The sequence below is a fragment of the Microtus ochrogaster genome, chromosome 2 (assembly GCF_000317375.1).
Source record: "Microtus ochrogaster isolate Prairie Vole_2 chromosome 2, MicOch1.0, whole genome shotgun sequence".
Taxonomy (NCBI): domain Eukaryota; kingdom Metazoa; phylum Chordata; class Mammalia; order Rodentia; family Cricetidae; genus Microtus; species Microtus ochrogaster.
Window position 1 is genome coordinate 4,116,522 of NC_022010.1, and position 24,502 is coordinate 4,141,023.

A 24,502-nucleotide genomic window follows, 5' to 3' on the forward strand; every position below is an offset into this window, starting at 1 on the left:
TAACTCCACAGCCTTCCTATCATGAACTGGAGAATCTTTGGGGGTTTGACTCTCCTCATTTAGCATAATGTTTCAAGGTTCCTCCACGCTGTCGTTCATTTTCACTGCTCATTTCTTTCTCTGGATAAGCTTGTCTGTGCTCATATTCATAAGTGTTCAGGGGCTAATCCTCTCAGCCGCATGGAGACTGACATTGGGACCATACCTGTATGCCCCACCTCCTCCAGCGCATTAGGGGGGTACCCTGTCACTGAGGTCCCCTCAGTCCTCCATACCTGTATGCCCCCCCCACCTCCTCCAGCAGTTCCAGAGATTGAGTCTGGGTCCTGTGCACATTAGGGGGGTGCCCTGTCACTGAGGTCCCCTCAGTCCTTTTCTGGGAGTTTTAGAATTTCGAGACAGTCTCACTCAGTTGCCCAGACTGACCTTGAACTTGGCATCTTCCTACCTCAGTTCCTGGAGTAGCTGGGATGGCCTGGCTTACTTTTGTTTTCCTGAGTATAGTGAGGAAACGAGTAGCTGGATCCCATGGAAGCACCCTACTTAGTGTTTTGCGGACCCCCCTGGCCGCCATGGTCCTGGTTTCTCCACATCCTCCCCAGCACCCACAATGCTCTGCCAGCAGCCCTCTGGGCAGGTGTGAAGGTCTGTCCTGTGGTTCTTCTAGTGGCTGCTGAAGCCAAGCACTCTTCGTGTCCTCGCCATTCATTTGTGCATCCTTGAGGAGCTGCCTGCTTTGATAAATCACCAGAGTTCTTCACATATTCTGGACACTGGGCCTTTTGTCAACTGTAGGATTTGCTGGTATTTTCCCCAATTCTGAGAACTGACCTTTCTCTTTATTGAGAGTATCTTTCTTCCTTTAAGGATTTATTTATTTATCGTATAGACAATGTTCTGTCTGTCTGTATGCCTGCAGGCCAAGAAGAGGGCACCAGAGCTCATTACAGATGGTTGTGAGCCATCATGTGGTTGTTGGGAATTGAAGTCAGGACCTCTGAAGAGCAGCCAGTGCTCTTTACCACTGAGCCATCTCTCCAGCACCCCAAATCTTTAAAGTAACAGAGCACATTTTAAGTTTCCTTTCTTTAAATGCAAAGTAGTATAGAGAACATGGTTTAGAACAGCCCAGCTCTCTGGGATGACTTGTGGCCTTGTGTACAGAATTAAGTGACACTTGGGTGAGGCTGGAAGCCGGCTGCCATGAGGGAGCACAGAGGAAGGGAAGTCCCAGCCTCTCCTGAGGCGATCTCCGGAGCCACACTTCCTGTCAGTGCTTTGAGGGGATGTCTTAATGTCTGCCTACAAAAGCTGGAGCGTGTTCATTTGCACGTGTGCTTCATCTTCCATGTGATAAACACCAGAGTCTTGGTCCCCACTCATGCTCGCTGGGCTAACCCACGGAGCAGGCATGGTCCCAGGTTTGTCCCCCCTGAGCTCACAGCATTTTAATGCATCTCCTGGGGTCACAGAGTCCAGGAGCTGGTGGAGGGGGCTGAGAGCCCAACCTCTGACTTTCATAAGCAGCATCCATGCTCAGGGAAGCACAGGCTCAGCTGTTTTTCTCTGGAAAGTTGACAGCACCCCGTCCCCAGGATGCTTGCTTTCACCTGTCTCCTGGAAACATCACTGCATTGGGCTTCTTGGTTCTACCTGAGTTACAGGTTCTACTAGAAGCTAGCTTTGACCATTTCTGGGTGTAGCTGCATTTGTCCACCCATATGTGGGGCAGCGTTCTTCATCATAGTCAGGGGCTTGAAGCCACAGGGATAGACAAGTAGCAAAGTTAAATTCTGAATATGCAATGGAGCTTGGCTCAGCCCTGGACAGGAAGGAGAAGATGCAGAGGGGAAGAAGCCAGTCGCGAAGTGACATCTGCAGCGTCATTCTTTTCACACGAGAGGTCTGCAGGAATCAACTCCCTCCACAGAGACACAATGGGGCTGGGAAGCCGCTAGTTCGAGTACAGGTTTGGGCTTGGGAGGTTTACAAAGTCCCAGGTGGTGATGGTTACACGTGGATGGCCTTGAAGCTGCTGTACTTACAGTTACCATGGTAAATCTTTCCGTGTATATGTTCATGTGTGGGCGTGTGCACATGTGGAGGCCTGAGGTCATCAGGGGTCCTCAGTCATCCTCCACCTTTTTTTTTAAGACAGGCTCTCACTGAATCTAGAGCTCACTGCCCATTCAGCCCTAGGATTACAGGCTTGAGCCACCACACCTGGGTTTTACATGGGCACTGGGGATCCAAACTTGGATCACCTCGAGTCATTGCCCACTGAGTCCCACAATGTGGTAAACTGTGTATTTTGCCGGAATAAAAAGACCCGTTTTGAGACCTGACGATCACCACCTTATTAGACATTTTTGATGCGGCTTTTTTAATGCATAGCTTTTGTTGCTGGTTTTACTTGTTCAATTCCTGGGTTAGCCACAAGTCAACAATGGTTTTTTGTTTGTTTTTGAGATATAATCTAACAAAATAATCCTAGCTAGTCTGGGACTTGCAGGGATTTGCCTGTCTCTGCCTGGGGAGTGCTGGAAGCAAAGGCGTGTGTCACGACTCCGGACTGTAACTGTACCACGTAAGGCCAGTTTTCGTCAGGCTGGAGATGTGGCTCAGTGGTAGAGTACCGGCCTAGCATGTGTTAAAGCCCTGGCTTCAGTCTGTAGCGCTGTGCACACCAGGCATGCTGGCAGATGCCTACAATCTCAGTGCTTGTTGGGTAAAGGGAGGAAGAGCAGCTGTATAGTGAGCTGGATGCCAACCTGGGCATGAAGAGACTCAAGGGAGAAAGGCCTGATATTGCAACTTACCCCTTCAGTCCCAGCACTCCGGAGGCAGAGGCAGGCGGATCTCTGTAAGTTGTAAGTTCGAGACCAGCCTGATCTATGTAGTGAGTTCCAGGATAGCCAGAGCTGCATAGCAGGACCCTGACTCAACAAACAAACCAATCCAAAAGAAAAAAAAATTAGGGCATGGAAAAGGTCACCACTGGAGTTTGTCTTTCTCAGTGGGGTTGATTTTCCTAAGTCACATGGTGTCTACTGGCCACCTAGGGCTCAATGCCCTCTGCTGTCTCTGTGGGTTATTAGTCATTGCTACTGGATTACTTAAGACTCAAGGCATGTGTCTGCTATAAATTCCCTCTGAGGACCTGACTCTCAGCCTGTGAAATCAGCCCCTATAGTATCTGGTACTCTAGAATTATATGGGGGGGGGGGTATCTCCCTAGGATACCTGGCTCTGTTTTGGGGTATAAAGGAAGAGTATCTCCCATAATGTCTGACTCTGTCTGAGGGTACAGGGGGGGTCCCCCATGATGCCTGGCTCTTTCTGGCATGGGGGGTTGTCCCCAGGATATCTGGATCTGTTTGGGAGTATGCAGGGGGCAGGCATCCTCATGATGTATGGCTCTGTCTGGGGATATGGGGGGTGTCCCCCGTGATGCCTGGCTCTGTCTGGGATGGGGGGTGTCCTCAGGATATCTGGATCTGTCTGGGAGTATGCAGGGGGCAGGCATCCTCATGCTGTCTTGCTCTGTCTGATGTAAATCGTTGCAGCTAGGGGGCGTCCTCCTAGCGTCGGTTGAGGCCTGAGTATTGCTCCATGCTTAGCATAGCACATTCCACAGCTTACTGCTGGGATCTAGCCCCGTCTCAGTATCCTGAAGGCAGAAACCCCATGCAACTTCAGACGTCATCAGGATGTGTCTTAGCAATCAGTGTGGCATCTCATCGATTGGGACTTTTTTTTTAAACCAGGATTTTTGGAGAAAAACAATGACCTGCTTTACAGACACCTGAAGGAGGTAAGTTTGAATCTTCATCCCACATGTTTTTAATGGTGAGGTCATGGCCTATGACAGAAATCAATGGTGGCTCTGGAAGTTCTGGAACTTTCTTGCCCATGCATTGTGTCCTAAACTGGAACTATGGCAGTCTGTCATCCTCTCTAGCACTTAGGACCAGGAGGATGAAGTCATCCTCAGCCACACAGGGAGTTCTCGGCCAGCCAGGATGACACCAGACCCTGTCTAAGAAAACCAACAGGATTTCCTGCTTTAAGGCTGAACAAACTCTATTAGATAAATAGAAGCACATTTTGTATGGTCTTAATTTTATTAAATTAAGGACTTCTTCCAGACATGGTGGCACATACCAGCACTCGACGGGGGGGGATGGGAAGATCTTGAGTTTAGGGCCAGCCTGGGCTATCTAGTGAAACTGTCTAAAAGAAAAAAACGAAGTCCAAGATGAGAAGAGGAGGAAAATGACGAACAATGAGAGGCTGGGCTTGGACTTAGTGTGTGCAAGGTGCCCAGTATGGTTGTAACAAGAATAAAAGGGCCTGCATTTTTCTTATAACAGATTATTTTTGAAAATTGATGGAGCAAGGCCAGATAATGCAAAGCCTAGAGTGTTTGGCTTCATGCCACCATGTCTGTCTCCTGCAAGCCAACATCTGCCGGCTTCCGAGTTCTCCTCCAGAACTGGAGGCCAGGCTGTGTGTCCCCGTCCTTCCCCGCACAGAAGTGCACTGCACCTTGCACGACCACTTACTCCCCACTCTTATGATTGATTGTGCATAGGTTGGCTTATTCCCTGGCACTAAGCGGGGCTGGGGAAAGTCTCATGTCATCATGTTAGAGAAAACCAGATGCCCCCACAAGCACACAAGGCTGGGGCTGCTGCATTTAGATGCCTCCTCCCAGTGTGCTCTTTGGCAGTGTTGAGCGTGGAAGCCATTTGTGTGGCTTCCCACTTTATTGTAGGGGGGAATGTCTTTAAGTGCCCACGGAGAGGGTGGCTCTGCTGTCTCCTGGCCTCCGATGATTCCTAGAGCAGAGAGCTCAATGCTGGTCCTCTTCACACAGGTGCTGTGTGGGTCCCAGAACAGCATTCTGAGGGAGTGTTTCTTGGTGGCAGAGCTGGAAAACCGGAGGCGGCCACCAACGGTGAGTGAGCGAGCACTGAGAAGCTGGTGTGGTTTAGCAAGGGGGCAAAAGTCCCGGGGACAGTGACTATTCCATACCTGCCCCTCTGAAGCCACCTCTCTCCCCTTTTCTCTAACAGATAAGCACAAAATCTGTGTGTACACTTTGTATCAATTCATTCTGTTGCAGACCATCACTGACATCTCCTGTGCAGGCAACTGTCCTGGGCTGGGGGTTCCCTGTCCTGGGGGGGGGGGCTTACAGTCTGGGAGGGAGAGAATTAGGAAACTCAGGGGAGACAGAGGGGGCTGGACCCAGTGGCGACCTGGCTCCCCGAGGTACTCTGCGTGTGTGACAAAGCTCTAAAGGAAGACAACTTAAAAGTTGGTTTGATTTCTGACTTTAGATTGCACCCCAAGGCCTCCTGGTGTGGGTGGCATGGCATGCCCTGGCAGAGAAGGTGTGGAGCCTGCACAAGGGATTGTGGGAAATGTATTCTTCAAAGCACAGCTTTAGTAACTTACTTCCTGACTAGGCCATGCCTTTTAAAGAACCCACGCCCTCCTAAAGACCACCACCACCACTATACGCAAAGACCATGGGCTCTGAATCGATCAGTGATTCCTTTTTCAGTGAGGTCAGGGACCTCTGGTCACTGTAAAAGCTGCTGCACGGAGCTAATACATGGGCCTTCGAGGGACATCTCAGATCCCAGCTGTAATACCGCGACTGCTTCCCCCTGGGTGGATGTTTGCCTGAGCAAGGAACCTAGCACCCCAGCACAGCCCCTCCCTGTCAACAGGCCCAGCCATTGCTCAAGATAGAAAAATCTCGATGTGCCTTAGAAGCCAGCCGCTCTTGCCTGGCAAGCCCCAAAGCAATGGGAACTCATCATCCTAGAACAGGGCATCTGCAGCCTCCAGTCAGTGGGCAGAACGCTAATAGGCAAAGGTCAGGCCTCAGGGGCTGGAGCCTTGGCTGGGTGTGCGCTCAGTGTGTTTTCACCACACAGGTTGGGACTCAGTTTAAGAACAGCCTGAGTAGCCTCCTGGAACTTCTCACCTCCAAGGAGCCTTCGTATATCCGCTGCATCAAGCCTAACGAAAGAAAGGAGCCCAGTGAGTCACCCACCCAGAGACCTTGGAACTGGGGGTGGGGGTGGGGTGGGAGCACAGCAGGGTGGAGGGTTTAACCTCAAAGCCACCACAGCCACGCCCTTGAACATGAACTCTAACAATAGAAGAAGGCTGGGTTGTGGCTCAGTGGGTGAAGTGCTTGCCTTACAAGTGTGAGGATCTGAGTTCAAATCCCCAGCACCCACATAAAGCCGTGTCTGTAAAGGCAGTGCTCCTATGGAGGGACGGGAGGCTGAGACTGAGTCTCTGGAAGCTCATGGGCTAACCTGGTGTCCCAGTGCACATCGCAAACAGCAAGATGGATCCTATCTGCAACAAGACGGGAAGGGCAGACTAACACTGAGGCTGCCCTCTTACCACCACACATGCGTGTGTGAGCACACAGAGAGAGAGAGACTGAAACATAAAAGAAGGGGCTGGAGAGATGGCGCCAAAATGAAAAGCAGGTACTGTTCTTACAGAGGAGCCGAGTTTAATTCCCAGCATTGATAAAAGGTGCCTCACACCTGCCTGTAGTTTTGGCTCTGTGGGATCCAATGTCCTCTTCTAGAGTCTGAGAACACCTGCACACACACACACACACGCACACATGCATGCACACACATATGTACACACACGTGCATGCATACACAGGCACACACGTGCACACACACACATTTTTTTTTTTTTTTTGGTTTTTCGAGACAGGGTTTCTCTGTGGTTTTGGAGCCTGTCCTGGAACTAGCTCTTGTAGACCAGGCTGGTCTTGAACTCACAGAGATCCGCCTGCCTCTGCCTCCCGAGTGCTGGGATTAAAGGCGTGCGCCACCACTGCCCGGCACACACACACATTTTAAATGTAAAATAAACTTTAGAAAAGGGCTGAGCAGCCGGGCGGTGGTGGCGCCAGCACTCAGGAGGCAGAGGTAGAGGCAGGCGGATCTCTGTGAGTTAGAGACCAGCCTGGTCTACAAGAGCTAGTTCCAGGACAGGCTCCAAAACCACAGAGAAACCCTGTCTCGAAAAACCAAAAAAAGAAAAGAAAAGGGCTGAGCATTGTAGTACACCTTTAATCCCAGCACCCCAGGAGGCAGAGGTAAGTAATCAAGGGGAAAAAAGAAAAGAAATAAGAACAACAGATGATAGACATATTGAGAAGGGCTTCTTTGATGGTCCGGACAGAGCCTGGTGATGCCAGACAGGTGTCCAAGGTGACAGGAATCAGAGTGACAGATGACAGGAGAATTCTCTGCAGCAGTGAACAATCTTCCAGAACAGCCTGCGACTCTGGGGCATGTTCTCGTTCTAAGCTCTCTGAGCAGAGCCCCGGCAGGTGACAGGGCTGAACTGTGTTCTCCCTAGAGAGGTGACAACAGGAAGAAGCCCTTCGGCCCGTTGCTGCCCGTGAGAGTCCGAGCTTCCTTAGTGGACTTCGGGATTGTCAGTAGAAACTAGAACCCTTCCACCTAAGAAACACAGCTGAGGCCTAATAGCCGGTCTCTGTGGCTGGACCCAGCCCGGAGCAGCAGCCTAGAAGCTTGGCTTAGGTGGAGCTGAGGGAGCCTTTCCAGTCACTCTCTTCTATTTCCCCAAAGGCAAGTTTGACGACTTCCTCATCAGTCACCAGATCAAGTACCTGGGACTGATGGAGCACCTGCGTGTGCGCCGGGCAGGCTTCGCCTACAGGCGCAAGTATGAGCACTTCCTGCAAAGGTGAGGCCGATCCACTACAAGATGGTCCAGGAGACCTCTGGGCTAGCGCAGAAGGCACTGTAGGGTGTCCCGATGGCTTCTATATGTCCTTCTCCATTCCTGGCAGGTACAAGTCTTTGTGCCCAGATACCTGGCCACACTGGCACGGCCCCCCAGGAGAGGGTGTCGAGAAGCTGATCAAGTATATCGGCTACCAACCTCAGGACTACAAGCTAGGAAAGTAAGTGGCCGGGAAGCCCCCAAACTGTCTCTCCCCTGTGCTGATCCACATGGAGCAGGCGTGTGCAGCCTCTGATGTGGAGGTACAGTGCTGCCATCAACAAAGTTCTCACTGCAAATTGCTCAATTGAAATGGAAAAAAAAATCTTTAAAATTCTTATTCACTGGTGTCCATGGCTGCACAGAGCCCAAGAGCTGGACATGCCTGGAATTGCCTTGTGTTTTTTTGGGAAACTGTTTGAAAGCCAGTTCTGCTACTAGGTTTAAATGCAGCTGAGTGGTCATAGTGAGAATCAGTGGATGCAAAGAAGACAGGTGTCACAGGCTTGGCGCCACAGCTGGGTGAAGCCTCTGCCTACAAAATGAAGAGGGGGCAGGATAGGGCCCTGCCTGCCCTGGCTAGGCTTCTCTTACTGCTCATAGAGAACTAACTTCATCTTGCTTCATTCTTAGCAAGCCAAAATGGTATTCTAGAACCTCGGGTACCACTGTAGGGATCCAGTATCTGGAGCAGAGATCTTTCCCATGTGTTGATCACTTTTGGGCACTCACTCAGATTAGCCAGGATGACTTGGGTCTGTACTGTTAGTCATTCTGGTCAGGGCTAGTGTGGCTGTAAAGAACTGTGTTCAAGCCTCAAGAGGACCAGTTCTTACACAACAGGGCCTGACCATTTCAGGAATGCCTGACTGCTTCAGGGATGCCTGCCCCTGGCTCTACCAATGATCAGTCTGCCAGCTCTGGCCCAGATTAATCCATCCACATCCCTGAGATGGCCACACAAATCCATGCACATTCTATAACCCTGGAACTGGCATCACAAGGCATGGCATGCTGCCACCCCACTCAGTAGCTGCTCTGAGAAAGTCTCCAGCACAAGGCACTATGTAGTTGGTGCCCCTTAGCATCCCTCCTGAAACCCCAGAGGCATAACTGTGAGCAACTTCAGGTAGCATGGTAGATTCACTCTCTAGGGCTACATGAAAAGTCACCAGAGCAGAAATGCATTCTCACAGTGCAGGGTCCAAGAGGAAGGCGTGGGCAGGCCAGGTTCCATCTGGAAGGTCTTCACCATTTCTGGGAGCTCTGGCAGGCTCTGGGCCTTCCCACACTGACAGGACTGCTCTTGCCTGTTTGGTTACACATTCTTTCTAGCTCTGATAAAGGACACTCCTTCAGGACCTGCCTAACCTACTGTCTCCCCTCTGTCCCTACTGTAAAATCACATCTGCAAAGAGAGCCATGCCCCACAAAGGTCACATTCTAAAGTTCTGATTGGACGTGCTTTGGGGGTGGGACACTGCCCACCCATCGTGGGTGGCGACTGACTGGCCAATAATTATATGTTTCTTTTTGCTTTTGCTAGAACCAAAATATTCATCCGCTTTCCCAGAACTCTGTTTGCTACTGAAGATGCCTTTGAATTTAGTAAACATCAATTAGGTATGATCTTTTTAACCCACTTTCAAGAGAAATGAAGAAGTTTAACCAGGGAGTGAGGGAAGAAAAACCTCAAACATGGGTGTCCATGTGTTCAAAGACCTCACTGAAGAACCAGGGATAAGGTGTGGGGCTATAGGGTTATGATGGACCCCTCTGGACTGATGGGCTCCAAGGGCAGGAGGAGACATGCTCTATGTCCAGGCTGTGGCTTTCTAGAACCCTTATGCATGACGAAGTGTAGTTATGGGAGACCCCCCTCAGTCCAGCCTTCACCAGTTCCTTTACATATGTGGTGATGGCAACAAGTTTGCCCTCAAAGCCCACAGCCAGGGTGTTTTCGTGAATGGCAAGTGACAGTAGTTGGATGGTGGACCAGGCACTTCCTGTTTCTGCACACTGAGCAGCCGAGGTCCTTGCTCTGTGCCATGTGCATCAAGTCCTTGACCAAGTCACATTCCAGACCAGGCCTGTGAGTAGGCCTACTGCCCCCACTTCACATTCAGGAGAACTGAGGCACAGAGACGCCAGGAAGCTGCCGAATATCACACAGCTGGTCTGTGGCAGAGCCAGGCTTGAACTTGGGCCAGTCTGGTTTCAAGGTTTGATGGTTGCACATGCTAGGCCAGCTCTCTACCACTGAGCACCTCCAGCAGCAGGTACCCATGGGCACCCACCTGTGAGATGAAGGCACTGGCTTAGCCAGGCTTCAGGGGTTTGCGTCAGCACCTCTTCCTAGAGGCTGTGCAGTTGCTGGTGTCTGAGGCCCTCTGTGAGCTTGGCCTCTGGTAGGACCTTTCACTGTGTGGAGGGGGTGATGGGGGTCAGAGCTGAAAGGTGTCCGGGTGCTCACACTGCTCAGCTGGTGCCCTCCTAAGGCCGCTAGTCATCTCTGACCGAGCCTGCATGCTTCCTTTGGAGATACACCCATGTCCTTCCCACCTTGTGGGTGGGTTGTGAGGATGATGTCTGAACTGGGCACTGTTACCTGCGCCTCTTCCTCTACCCATGGAAGTTGAGAACCATAGCATGCCTGGGAGCCAGGCCTATGGAGCCAGCTGCTCCTGTCTAATACTTAGCACCCTAAGAATGGCTACACTGCAGGCTCTGGAGCTCTACTCTGGGGTGGGGTGGGGGTCGGTCCTTCCTGCTTCTGGGAATCATAAAGACACAGAAGCCAATTCATCAAAACTTTTGTTTTAAGTTTCAAGAATCCAAGCTACGTACAAAGGCTGCCTGCGGAGGAGAGACTTCGTGAGGAAGAGACAAGCAGGTGAGGTGGGGCAGGAAAGGGTGTGATGAGTCCTTCCCTGTCTACCCCATCATTACACCCTTGTCTGTTCTGTAATCATGGCATGGTGGCCTACACTTGTTCCATGCACAGACTTTACATGTAGATACTGTGTCAGGCACTTGTGTTCATGTGTGCCTGTTGAAGCTAGAGGTCATGATTGAGCATCTTCCGTCTCTTTTCACCATATTTTTTTGAGACAAGGTCTCACTGACTGATTTGACCGGAAAGTCTAATGAGTCCCAGGGATCTTCTGCCTCCACCGTCCCTTAGCACTGGGAGCAGACATGTGCTGCTATGTCCAGCTTTTTGTATGAGTACTGGGATTTGAACTCGGGTCCTCCAGGTTGCAGAGTGAAGCACTTCATTACGGCATCATCTCCCCATCCCCTAAGAGTAATTTCCTTTAAAGTTTTGCACATCACTAAAACTCATTTGGAATGACATTTTCAAGGGATATCCCTATCCCTGTTTCTTAGACTTTCTGTTGAATTTTATGGTTCTTACTCCTCCATTTTTCTTTTTTATATTTTTATCATCTATGGACGCCCCCAAATAGCACAACTTGACGGGTGTTGGTATTTTATGGCTGGATTTTTATTCTCTGAATTGTTTCTGAAATTCAACCAGGAGATGCATGGTTACTTCTTTTCAAAGCTGTATACTATTCCTTTATGACAGAGATCAGCAAGACAGGAATATTCTCCATCTGTGGGTCATACAGTCTCCACAGTTACTCAACTGTGCTGCTGCCGCCTCCGAATTGCTTTAGGCAGTATGTAAATGAGCAGATTTAACTGTATTGCAATAAAACTTTATATAAATGGGCAGCTGGACATCAGACCGTGGTCCACCAGCCCCATGGGCTCTGAGTACTGCAATGTGTTATCTCCAATAGAAACACTGCTGACATGGGGGAAGAGATGGCAGAGAGAGAGAGAGAGAGAGAGAGAGAGAGAGAGAGAGAGAGAGAGATTGATTGATTGATTAAACATGGAGGCAGGCCAGTTCCGAATTTTTCACGTCTCTTGTGAATCTCCATCTTTGAATGTGGCACTGGAAGTTGGCACTGGGTGCTGGAAACTAAGTACAGGGATAAGATGAGGCTGTGGTCTCAAGGGTGGTCCCTCCTGGAACCTTCAGCTTCCACAAAGATTCTCTCAGCCCCTGCTGCTACCCTGCTCTGAGCAGCAGGTATGAAATGTCAGGATCTCTGGGATCAGCAGGGCCCACAGGTGGGCAGTCACATGACTGGGCCCTTCTGGAAAAGCCAGAGGTACTTCTGCATGACCATCCTACCTTCTAATGAGCAGCGGCTTCTTTTCAGCCACAAAATTAGAAGCCTACTGGCGCGGAGCCCTGGCTCGGAGGGAGATCAAGAGGAGAAGGTGGGCTGTGCAGATCATCCAGAGGTAAGATGTCGGCATCCAGGGACCAGCGCGCTGCAGTGCCCATGGAATTGCTGGGGTTTCTGTGGCTCTTTGGTGTTTTTGGAGACAGGCTTTCTCTGTTTCTGGTTGTCCTCGAACTCTGTAGACCAGGCTGGGTTCGAACTCAGAGATTCTCCTCCCTTTGACTCAGTGCTGGAATTAAGGGGTGTGTCGTAGGTCGCCTGGCTCTCTGTGACTGTTTGAAGGGCAGAGGTGTGAGTGTGGGCAGGAGAGGGCCCTGGCTTTCTGGAGCTGGAGCAGTGGTGTTTGTGAGCTGCCTGTTGGGTGTATATATGCAGATGGGTGTGAATGTGAGGCAGGAGAGGGCCCTGGCTCTCTGGAAGAGGAGCAGAGGTATTTGTGAGCTGCCTGCTGTGGGTGCTGGGATTGAACTTCAGCCTTCGTCACTGAGTAGCGTCTTAGCCATCTCTCCAGCTGCTGTTTTGGTTTGTACAGAAAGATCAGCCCTTAGAGCAGGCTGGGAATCCAGCTGTTTGCTCTCCAAATCCTGACTGCCACAGCTCAGCTGAGTGTTGTGATATCCCTTAGTCAGATGGCTTCCAGAGTGAGGCAGGCAAAGGGAGCAAGTCTCACAGATGGGGATGGACACGGTGCCGTGGGGACTGCAAGCCAATCAGGAGGCCATCTGTCTGTCATCGTTGTGCCCAGTGCATGTGCACTGGCCAGCGTGGCCAGCCTTCCTCTTTAGGGAAAACTGACGTCTGACTTTTATGTCATGCTGCTCATTTTTAAACTGGCAACTACCTCAAGCTAGTTAGAACCGAGCGGTGCGGGTGGACACACAGGCAGCTGGGGCAGGTGTGGCTGAGTAAACCACCGTTGTCACTTTCCTCTTGAGGTTCATCAAGGGTTTCATCAATCGTGACAAACCCCTCTGTCCTGACAATGAGGAGTTTGTAGTGCTCGTGAGGAAGAATTACATCTTGAATCTTCGCTACCACGTGCCAAAGACTGTGCTGGACCAGAGCTGGCTGAGGCCTCCAGGCATCCTGGAAAATGTAAATCTATAGTGGGCTGCTACTGTTGCAGATGGCGGGGTGCTAAGAGCTTACCTTCTGGGTGTCCCGTTTCCCTTTGGTTCAACAGGGCTGCTTTTCAAAGCTCTTAGAAGAAATGGAATGCCTCAGAATTCATCAGTGGGGCTATAAAACAAACAGACACGTTTAGACAGAGCCTTTTAAATACACAGGGGCTTACTATATAGCCCAGGCTGGCTTTCCCACGTCCTGAAATTACAGACATGTGGCAGAGCACTCTGAATGGTTTCCAACCATGCTGTAGCAGTCTTGAAGCTAAGTGACTGTCACGGGTTCCACAAAGAATGTTCTAGAACAGTGGTTTTCAATCTTCCTAATGCTGCACTCCTTGAACACAGTTCCTCATGTAATGACTCCCAACCACAAAATTATGTTTATTGCTACTTCGTATCTGTAATTTTGCTTGTTATGAATCATAATGTAAACGTCTGATATGCAGGATCTCTGATATGTAACCTCTGTGAAAAGGTCATTCAACCCCCCAAAGGGGTCATGACCCATAGGTTGAGAACTGCGCTTCCAAAGCAGAGTGGCAGCTCCTCTTAGGATCCCTGGACTCCACCGCAGTCCCACCCTGTGAGATTCTTCATCTCATTTCCACAGCCTCCCCTTTAGAAGCTCTGATCAAGTTAGCAAGAACTAGTTCAGGGGTGCTGACCGAGTGTAAGATACTGATGTCTCAGCCGGGCGGTGGTGGCGCACGCCTTTAATCCCAGCACTCGGGAGGCAGAGGCAGGCGGATCTCTGTGAGTTCGAGACCAGCCTGGTCTACAAGAGCTAGTTCCAGGACAGGCTCCAAAATCACAGAGAAACCCTGTCTCGAAAAAAAACCCAAAAAAACAAACAAACAAAAAAAAAAGATACTGATGTCTCGCTTCGATCACAGCACCATGCCCTTAAGCTGCCACGTGGGTCACCACAGCCCACGGAAGGAGTGAGGCAGGTGGGAAAGAGGCGTGTTCTCCACACAGGCTTCGAACCTGCTCAGGAAGATGTGCGTGAGGAACCTTGTTCGGAAGTACTGCCGGGGAGTCTCAGCCGAGAGGAAAGCCATGGTAGGGCAGAAGATGTGGCATCTGCATGGTAATGGGGACATCTTGCACATCAGAGTCTTAGTACTAAAGCCGACGTTTACCGTCTACCTATGAGCCAAGGGTCACACTAGTCCCATGGACTTATAAAGGAGGTGAGAAATATCAGCAGCTACAATTAGCATCCCCGTGTTGTTATCATGGGGACAGAATCAAGGAGGCCCCTGAACTGCACCAGGCAGAATTGCCTGTGCCAGGGGACTCTCGCCCCTGTAGTCTTTTCTGTGAAGGGCTGCAGAGTCAGTCTTTGAGGCTTTCTGGGCCAAATGCCCTGTTGTTCCTTTGCTTTCTTGCTATAGCAGGAAGCAGTCACAGACATGTATATACAAACACCATAGCTATGTCCCAATAAAGCTTTACTTACAAATACAAGCAGTGGGTCACAAGCTACCTCTGGGCTGGAGTTGCAGAGACGCTTTAGGAGAGAGAGATGCTCCGTCTTCAGGTTTCTGTGAAGAGACACCTTGACCATGGCAACTCTTACAAAAGAAGAACATTTAATTGGGGATGGCTAGCATTTCTAGAGGTTTAGTCCATTATCACCATGGTCTGCAGGCAGATGCTCTGGAACCGAGAGTCCTACATCTTGATAGGCAGGCAACAGGAAGTGGTCTGTCTCACTGCGCTTGGCTTGAGAATATGAGACCTCTAAACACTCCTCCGCAGTGACACGCTTCCTCCAGCAGGATCACATCTCCTAATAGTTTCACACCCTTTGGGGGGACATTTTTTTCAAACCACCACACTCTCCGAAGCTCTGAAACCTCCACCCACAAATCAGTGTAAGGGTACCCACAAAAGTACCAGCCCAGTCTCCACCAGGGTGAGCTGTAGGGCATCTGTGACAAGGCTCCTGCCGGGAAGCAGCCCAAGGCCACCTCGTCTACACTCTGAACTGTCTGTTTCCAGATGCAGCAAAAGGTGGTCACGAGCGAAATCTTCAGGGGGAAGAAGGACGGCTACACAGACAGCTTAAACCAGCCCTTTGCCCACAGCCGGCTGGGTGAGTGAGCGTTTGGATCAGAGGCAGGAACACAGACTCGGCAGGTGGCAGGTCTTCCCTACAGGGTGGTGACCCTGCTATTCTGGCCCCTTCCCCTAGATGAAGGCGACATAAATCCCAAAGTGCTCCAGCTGCTTGGCAGTGAAAAGATCCAGGTATACCCTTGTGTGCGGCCTCCGCCAAGACCCTTACTATGTCTGAGGCCAGGGCATGTTCTCCCTCCGAGTGTCTAGAAATGCTAAAACACAGGGGTGCAGTTGGGTTCTCTGGGGCTTCCCATGGCCACTCTGGGTACTAGGTGGCATTTGCCAACGGAAGCCTACTACCATTCCTGCCTCCAGTCACCCCCCAAACCATCTTGGTTTGCTTTTCTATGAAACAAGAGATGTAGCCAGGACCTGTATCATGAGAGACATCATACTGGTGAGGAGCAGTAGATTGATGATCCCAGTACTGGCACTCCTCTCTACACAGCTGCCAGTCATGTGTGACTTTGGGAGGTGCCTGAGGGGTGATGAGGGAGGCCCTGGTTTGGTTCTGGAGAAAAGTATGAGAGAATGGAGACTCCCCCAGACTGTGAAAACCCAGGAGTCATGAGTGCTCTCCTCTCTGCTGGCCTATCAGAGCAGACCCAGGAGGCTGGATCTGCAGTCTCAGTTTCCTCAGAGGGCTGAGTAGTAAGGGAGAACTCAGAATCAAAACCTTCCAGAACCAGGACAGCAAAGCAAAAGTGTTAATATAAAAGCTGAGTCAGTCTGAGGCAGCCCTCCTCCAGCTGACACCAACCACCTTATAGTATGGCGTCCCAGTCATCAAGTATGACAGGAAAGGCTTCAAGGCACGGCAGAGGCAACTCCTCCTCACTACAAGGGCGGCGTATGTGGTGGAACATTCCAAAATCAAGCAGAAGATCGAGTACTCAGCCCTGAGAGGTAGGTGAGCAGTCTCAAGTGGGTGTCTGATGCCTCTCATGTTTCAGGATGGGGCTACTCACTGAGCTTTGGGGCTCAGTGGATGCAACTATTTCCCCCCCCCCCCACACACACACGGGAGGGGTACAGATAAGCCTGAATGTCTTGTTTTTTTAAAAGATTTATTTATTTATCAAGTATACAACATTCTGCCTCGATGTATGCCCACACGCCAGAGGAGGGCGCCAGATCTCAGTACAGATGGTTGTGAGCCACCATGTGGTTGCTGGGAATTGAACTCAGGACCTCTGGAAGAGCAGCCAGTGCTCTTAACCTCTGTGCCATCTCTCCAGCCCCTGAATGTCTCATTTTTATGTGGGTGCTGGGTATCCGAACTCAGGTCCTCAAGCGTGGCCATCTCCCCAGGCCCTGTCTTCATTAATTCTGAATTCTGGATCTATCCTCAGGTGTCTCCACTAGCAGTCTGAGCGATGGAATCCTAGTCATTCATGTTTCACCAGGGGACAAACAGCAAAAGGTACCTGTGCCCTCCGGCCTCCGCTGGTGTGGAAGCTGCTGTGGCTGAAACTCAGTTGAATTCTGCAGAGCCTCCACATTCAAACCACTCATCCTGAACCCGCTCTGTCACCATCTCCACAGGGAGACGCCATCCTGCAGTGTGACCACATATTTGAGGTGGCCACTAAACTGGCCATGCTGATTAAGAAGGAACACGTTGTCCGCGTTGTTCAAGGAAGGTAGGGGCTTAGCCACAGTTACAGGGCTGCCAGCATGAGTCCCATCTGTTTCCTCCTGCAAAAAGATGGAAGGGGGGGATCCTCCAATGGGGATTAGGAGGAGACTCCCCTTGCCTCTGTAGCAAAGAGCAGTCCTTTCTCGATCTGATCTTGGGCTCAGGGTACACAAAGGAGTATCACTGACCTCTGGAGTCATCTTCCTCAGTTTTCAAAGAGGGTGCTGATGTTCCTGGGACCGCTATCACTGATCCAGTGTGCCCAGAGGGTGCAGGCCCACCTCTGCTGCGGTGGGGTGCCTGTGGACTGACTGGCTGTCAGAAGGGCTGGCCTTTCTTGGGGGTGGGGGTGAAAGGACTGGCACCAAGAGACAGAGAACTGGTCGGTTCTCTCGGTAGCAGTGGAGCAGCCCCTTAGCTGTTCAGTCCCCCAGCAAGGCCGGCTGAGGTCGGGCTACCCAGCATGCCTGAGGCCCAAGGCTGGCAGTGAGACTGTGGACTGAAGGCCACAGCCGACTCCTGTGCGCAGCCCAAGTGTTCACAGCAACTGCGGCTGTGCTCGCAGCCCCTTCCAGCCGGATGCTCCCGGTGAGGCCTCGCTCTGCCCCCAGCTTTCACAACTTAAGGGGTGAATTTGTAGGTAGAGTGTGAGCACGTACTCTGTCCTGACGGACCTCGGAGGAATCCTCGAGCAGCTGTGTTCAGCAGAGTAAGCCACGTAGGCATCATTTAAGTACCAGATAGCCCTTTATTTTTTTTTTGAAAATATTTATTTATTTATTATGTATACAATATTCTGTCTATGTGTATGTCTGCAGGCCAGAAGAGGGCACCAGACCTCATTCCAGATGGTTGTGAGCCACCATGTGGTTGCTGGGAATTGAACTCAGGACCTTTGGAAGAGCAGGCAATGCTCTTAACCACTGAGCCATCTCTCCAGCCCCCAGATAGCCCTTTAAAAAGCCAAAGTGTGGGACTGGTTTGAGAGTGACTGCAGGAGCACGCGGGACATTTGTGAGAATGTCCTTCTGACTGGCCACATACGTAACAAACAGTATAATAAAGCAGGGATACAAACGCCAGCGAGGGGAGCTTCCCAAAGGAGTTTCTTTCGTAGACTCAAAGGCATATCAGTAACTCGCCCCTCGCTGTATTTTAAGCCTGCAGTTTTACATCAGTCCTGGGAAAGAAGGCACAATACTTTTTGAGACTGGAGTAGAAGACCAAGTCTATAAGGATAAAAGCGGACAGCTAACAGTGGTGAGTGGCTGGGTGGAAAGAGGTGGCTGCGTGGGAGGACGCACTAGATGATATGTAAAAGCATGTAACCAAATTGGTTCATTTCCCCCTCTGGTCCCAACTGATTTACTCTGGAAGAAAGGAACAGAATGCTTCTTGAAATAGTAACTTAGTAGTGAGAGAGACAGGGAAGCCAGGTGTCAGTGGACCAGAGGGTCACATGACCCAATTATCATTCACAAGTCTTAAAGCCCAGCTGTTCACTGGCTCACAAAAGCTCTCCCGAGTGATCAGGTACCACCCTGAGATGCAGAAGATCCTAGGTCTAAGGAGACTCAGAGATATGAAACCACTGCCTCAAGAAAACTGGAGGCTGAGTTCTCACTCACTGGTGACAAGGTCCCCAGAGTCCTCTCAGGGTCGCAGCAACCCGAGGACGGTTTTTGGTGGTGTGGTGCAAGGAAGCAACATGCTGAAAGCAGCTGTGGGTGGGATCTCTGAAATGCATTTTCTACATACATTTAGGCTTACATGTAAAACTGGTTGTTTACAAGTGCCTTCCACAGCAGAGTGGCCGCCGTCTCCGGCCAGGGACAAGTGAAAGGGTCACTTTGAATGCAAAGTGGGCAGTCTTTTAGTGACGTGAGATGTTACCAGGACTCTGTGGTCACAGCCCATCTTCCTCCGTGCCTACACAAGGGTGAAGATGGTGCACTGACAGGTCTCTGTGCATTGCTTTCTAAGCTGGCTGTCCCTGAGGAGGTAGAAGGTTCCCAATGGTAGCTTCCTCCTTCAGGGCTGAGACTCTAAAGCCAGGTTTCCTTCTCCTCAGGTGTCAACAGGGAAGAAGACCTGACAGAGAATGACCTTTGCCCTCTAAAGTCACTATTTCTGTTCCGACTGAGCAAGCACGGACTTCATCCAGCAGCTCCTGGAGAGTGTACTGTAGCAGTAGAAGCTGTGCTATGCAAAGCCAGTCCCCAGTTTCCTGGGTGCCAGGTGGCAATGCACCCAAATGTTTGCTGGGAGTCAACCTTGAGTCATCCACCTGTCCCCAGGAGATCCCAATTCAGACACACCAAGAAGCGGGTGGCAGACTTTGTACGTCTGTCAAGCTGCTAAGACACGGGATAATGGAAATTTAACTGCGATGCACAACTTGAATTCTGCTGGAAATGACACTTCCATGCTGACTGGGCCAGGTTCCCACAGGCGTGTTAGCTCCTGGAGAGTGAAACACCCCACTAAACAATGACTCCAGACAGCGCCCTCGCTCTTTGCTGTACACTGCAGCCCCGAGACAGGCAATCCCAAAAAGACCACAAGGCAGATGCGAGTAGAAGCACAGTTTAACGTTTATTTTACATGTGTCCACAGACGCTTGCACAAGAGTGAGCATGTCTAAAACTCCCAGCATTGTTTCCACAGCGCAGACAGGAAGGTTAGGGGTGTGCTAAGGTGACCAGTGACTTTGGGTGGCGTCCTCTAAGCCTGCACACACCCTGGGGAGGGCTGAGTACCAGCAGTGAGCAGCAGGGAGGGAAAGTTGTACCTACATGGGACCACGACTTAGAGAGGTCAAACAGCCCATCTTCCCCAGGAAGGCGACAGAAGGCTGTGCCTGCTAGGGGTGTGGGCCCCAGTTGCCACAAACACTGAACTTGGTTATGATGGTTAGCTATTCCAATCTATTTTAATTGCGAGCCATTAGTGTGCAATAAAACTTCACTCTTTACACCAAATCCGAGGCCAGTGTTTCACTGAACGGCTCTGAACTGCAGTGCTGACGACTGCCCTTCGTGCTAGAAGCAGAGCTTTGGAAGGCCTGACTCTGGATCAGGCCCTGGCAGACACAGCTGTCGGCGTTTCTGGCACCTTGGAATGTTTGCCAGGCCTGTTCCTATCCCTGGGTGCGGAGGTGCAAAGTTGCAGGCACAAGGTTTGAGGAAAGAGTAGAGAGAGCTGCCAAAAGAGTAACGTAAGGCGCAGAGGCCAAGGCAAGTCACCTACGCCACCAACTCACTCTGCACACGCACATATAAACAGTGTAGACAGTGACTTTCCTGTTCCTACAGAACACACCAGGACTGACACTCACTTTTACTTCCCACGAAAGTTGAACCCACAGGGCGGGGCTGACGTTTAAAACAAACAGTATAAAAAACTCATGAAACATGATCTGTAAGCTCCCTTTCTTGGCTCCGAATACAAAAGTTCTGCCACACCATTGTGTAAAAAGCATCTACATGGTTCCTCGATCCAGTCGGGATTGTTTACTTATTGTTGCCTTTTCTGCCAGATACAAGAGAAAGGTATATGACTGTCACGCACAAAGTGAGCTGTAAAAACCGTCACAAAATAGAAACTTTTAAAAACGTTTCAGAGATTACCCACTATCATACCTTTGGTCTAAAATATAATTCAGGCGATGGTGGCGCACGCCTTTAATCCCAGCATTCGGGAGGCAGAGGTAGGTGGATCTCTGTGAGTTCGAGGCCAGCCTGGTCTACAGAGCTAGTTCCAGGACAGACCCCAAAAGCTAAAGAGAAACCCTGCCTCAAAAAAAAAAAAAAGTAACAATTCCTTCATCAAGTACTCACCTTAACCTTTTAACTAGTCTACTCACAAGCACCCATGCCAATCATGACTCATCTGCACAGGAGCAGAGGGGACTAGAGGTAACTGGCATGTCCTCCTCACAAGCACCTGTGCCCCACAGTCACACGTCCCCACCAGCAGTCACACACGTCCTCGAACACAAACAAGACTCAAAGGTATCTGCACGCCCACTCTATTCTGCAGGAAATAAAAACTGAAGGGAGCTATATGAGATAGCAGGGAAACGCCCTGAGTCAGCCTGCGAGCTCCTAGGGGTGTCCCTACCTGATGCCACCATGTCGGGGGGCCACACAGTTCCTAACCAAGGGCAAGATGCCCACTTAAGGAAAGGAGGCCTCACAGGGAGCAAACCCTTAAGGCAGCGGTCAGGAGCAATGGCTGCAGGTATTCAGATGACCTTCTGGGATGGGAGGAGCACAGAAGACAGCAGAACCCACTGGCAGGAAACGATCTGCTTCTTGCCAGACAGTTGAGCTGCCACACTGAGGGACCACAGAGAGGCTGGAAGCACACTCGGTCCCCTGTCCACTACTACAAGCTGAAACTATTGGCCAATGAGCTCCAGTCACAAAACCGTACACAGAGCAGACTCCCAGCCTGGTCAGAACACACAGGGCCAGGCTGCTCCCAGTTGCCACCTACACAGCCCCTCAGAACTGTCAAATGAGCCCTTAAAGGAGTGTCACTTAAGCAGCCCTAATAGGTAGTCAACACTATGAAAATAAATACCGCAACAAAGGCTCTCACATACACGCCAAACTCATTCACACTCTTCCTCCAAGAGCCAAGAAAGGCCGGCTCCAGGCTCTCACGAGAAGTGGAGTCCTTAGACACAGCTTGTTCAGAAGGGGTGCGCACCTGGGTCAACACAGAGGCAATCCACTGTCGAGAAATATCAAAATAATCATCTGGCTTGTTACAAAAGTGTCTCCAGACTCCAGGGGGAAGTGGGAGGTACCCTGAAGCCTGCACAGGGTCTGAGGGGCAGGGGCAAAGGGAGGGTGGAGGGCAGCTTGCGCTTGCCCGCTCACTGGTGGAGGTGGGCCCGGTCATCAGGACGCTTGATGTGGATCCTCCGCACTCGTTCAATCCTCTCCCGTTCTCGTTCCTCGTCCTCGTCCAGGTGATGGGAGCGTCCAGCTGCCCCACCTGTGGCCTCAAGGAGTGCATTGTCAGGTCCTCGGCCATCCTGGGCCTCGTACAGCAAAATGTTCAGGGTCTCCTCATAAATGCGGGCTTCGGGGAACTCAACCTGTGCCCCAAATACAAAGTGGGTACATTAGCAGGCTACATATGGCCACTGCCCTACTCTCAGCAGGGTCATAGGGCTAACAGGCTCCTAGGCTGACAATGAAGATAGTCACGGGGAGCCAACAGTGTCAGACTGGGGGGGAGGGCCCCTTTGTCTGCTGTTTTCTTATACTGGAGCCTCTAGCAGACTCATGGCTGCAACCAGAGCCTTCAGCTGCTCAGGTGACGCCTTCCTTTCTGGGGGAGGGAGAATCAACACCTGCTGCTTTTTCTCAGCCTCGAGCCAGGCAGCCTCAGACACGGGCCTAGGCACTGAAGATGCAAAGCCCTAGCTTTTGAGCCACTGAAAGGAGGGAGCCCAGGACAATGAAGGTCCTGGGGCTGTGAAGGAGGAAGCCCCAGAAACTATGAACACCTAAACTCCCCACAGTAGCAGGAACTGCTTCTCCACATACAAAGGAGCAGTGAGGCACAGCCACCTAGACACACAGGCAACCGACAGTAGGCGTGAGAGGCTGAGGCTGGGAAATCAAACTGATACTACAACTCCAATCACAGGGCTGGTTGAACTTGTGGCCTGAATCCCACAGTGGCAATTGCCAGCAAAACCAAAACAATATATATTGGGACCAGTGAGATGGCTAGGTAGGTAAAGGTGCCAGGCCTAACAATCCGAGTTCAATTCCCAGAACCCACATGGGGTAGAAGAGAACCAGCTCCCACAAAGTGCTCTCTGACCTTCATCCACATTACAAGGTTGTGTGTGTGTGTGCGGGGGGGGAGACAGAGAAAGAATATTAAAAACAGGAACAACAACAATAAAACCACAATTCCCTAGGAATGGGACAAGACCTAATGTCCTACACTGATACTCAAACAGCTAGGACATGGCTGTAAACTACTTGGGATTGTGAAGAAGCAAGAAAATCTCAGTCCATGGGAAAGCTCACTCAGCAGATGCCAGCGCCACGAGGACACAGCATACGGGAATCACCCAACAAATGCCCAAAAGCAGCTGTTACAACAAAATGGCAGCAGCAGCAAGAAGTGAAGACAGGGAAGCAAATGCATGCTGCAGAGCTGAAAACCACAATGACCCAGAGACAGGCTCAGCCATGGTGGCTGACCACAGGAAGAGTCCGCAGAAGCCACAACTGAACAATGACGCCAAGGGCAGATACAAGGAAGGGCGCAGCGCTGCTGGATTAGGGGCCAGACTAAAGGTTGCTCAGGGCCGAGGGACAAGAAGAGCAGCCGTGACGCACCAGGAATGCCGTCATCCAGTCACCACCAGGCAAACAGAACAGGCAGCTTAGACCACGGCTCAAGTGTGGAACCACACAGCTCAGCGTGTGGGGAGAAGCAGGAAGGACTGTCATCATCCAGGACCAGTCCTGCCACCACCAGTTACCTGGAAAACCACAGCCTTGGGCTCCCCTGAAGGACACAGTCATCACCAAAGGAGCCAGGGAGAAGAGAAGGGCCCTGCCTCCCAGCCAGGCTCTGCAACCAACAAGGCTAACAAGCAAGCTCGGGCTTTCTCCTGGAGACTTCTGCTCATCTAAGATCACTTGGGCTCCAAGCATGTGTTTGCTGAATCCCTTTGCTCCCCAGTAAGCTCTAAAATGAGAACTGGGAACACTGAAGAACTTAATGAGAGCATGAAGCAGCTTGCACAGTGAGCAGGCGGCTCTGGCCCGCAGCCATGTTTGAAACAAAGAGCCTCAGCACTCTCCCCTTGGCTATCTCAGAAGCAATCCCTACCTATCAGGATAGAGTCTGAATACCTGTGCTTAGCATGGACTTAGCACAGCAGTCAACCCTATGCAGGGGAGGAGCAGGAGCGCATGGGGAACCACCCTCCCAAGGTGGTGGTCATGATGCTCGGTGATGTGCAGCACTTGGCATGACACTTGTCAGCTCCTGTGACTTCAATTTTTCATCATCAGTCAAGGTTCTGGCTTCTCTCTGTGGTCTGGTTTTGTATCACCAGTGTTTTGCTAGCTTTGGGACCCACAAAACTCCATCTCCCAAAGCTGCAGAGGTGACAGTAACTTGATCCAGTGACAGACTGTACACAGGTGACTACAACTGTGGCAATCTGCTTTTGGTAGAATCAAAATGTCACAGGTAATCCAATTTCTCTCAGTTTGAGCAGGAGACAACAGTATGCAAAACAAGCAGAGGGGAGAATGGGGAGGAGGGAGGCCACCCTCTCCCCGAGTGGGCAAGCAGGCCGAGAAAGTGCAGCTGACAGCCAGCTGGGCTCTAGCAGCACCCTGCTATATGATCCAGCTTTGTAGCACAGCTAAGCAGGAGTAACAGACACTATTGGCTTGAGAGAATGATGCAAAGATAAGATAAACCCACTCCAAAGCCGCAGAGAAACCCTGTCTCGAAAAACCAAAAAAAAAAAAAAAAAAAAAAAA

The 24,502-nt window shown here is 50.9% G+C and overlaps 2 protein-coding genes across 3 annotated transcripts in view; one reads left to right on the forward strand and one right to left on the reverse strand.

Moving 5' to 3' along the window:
- Myo1h (myosin IH) overlaps positions 1–18,564 on the forward strand; it is a 41,910-nt gene extending 23,346 nt beyond the window's left edge. The window contains exons 15-30 of the mRNA XM_026783538.1: positions 3,768–3,814; positions 4,880–4,960; positions 5,952–6,057; positions 7,650–7,767; positions 7,874–7,987; positions 9,353–9,429; positions 10,631–10,699; positions 12,045–12,129; positions 13,007–13,166; positions 14,177–14,260; positions 15,206–15,299; positions 15,399–15,454; positions 16,096–16,231; positions 16,678–16,748; positions 16,871–16,968; positions 18,125–18,564. Coding sequence (XP_026639339.1) covers positions 3,768–3,814; positions 4,880–4,960; positions 5,952–6,057; positions 7,650–7,767; positions 7,874–7,987; positions 9,353–9,429; positions 10,631–10,699; positions 12,045–12,129; positions 13,007–13,166; positions 14,177–14,260; positions 15,206–15,299; positions 15,399–15,454; positions 16,096–16,231; positions 16,678–16,748; positions 16,871–16,968; positions 18,125–18,275 — 1,547 coding nt within the window. The 3' untranslated portion in view covers positions 18,276–18,564. The remainder of the gene's footprint in view (positions 1–3,767; positions 3,815–4,879; positions 4,961–5,951; positions 6,058–7,649; positions 7,768–7,873; positions 7,988–9,352; positions 9,430–10,630; positions 10,700–12,044; positions 12,130–13,006; positions 13,167–14,176; positions 14,261–15,205; positions 15,300–15,398; positions 15,455–16,095; positions 16,232–16,677; positions 16,749–16,870; positions 16,969–18,124) is intronic.
- A 979-nt stretch (positions 18,565–19,543) lies between these two features.
- Kctd10 (potassium channel tetramerization domain containing 10) overlaps positions 19,544–24,502 on the reverse strand; it is a 22,200-nt gene continuing 17,241 nt past the window's right edge. For both annotated transcript variants that reach the window (XM_005344261.3, XM_005344260.3), the window contains exon 7: positions 19,544–22,074. In XM_005344261.3, coding sequence (XP_005344318.1) covers positions 21,850–22,074 — 225 coding nt within the window. In that variant the 3' untranslated portion in view covers positions 19,544–21,849. The remainder of the gene's footprint in view (positions 22,075–24,502) is intronic.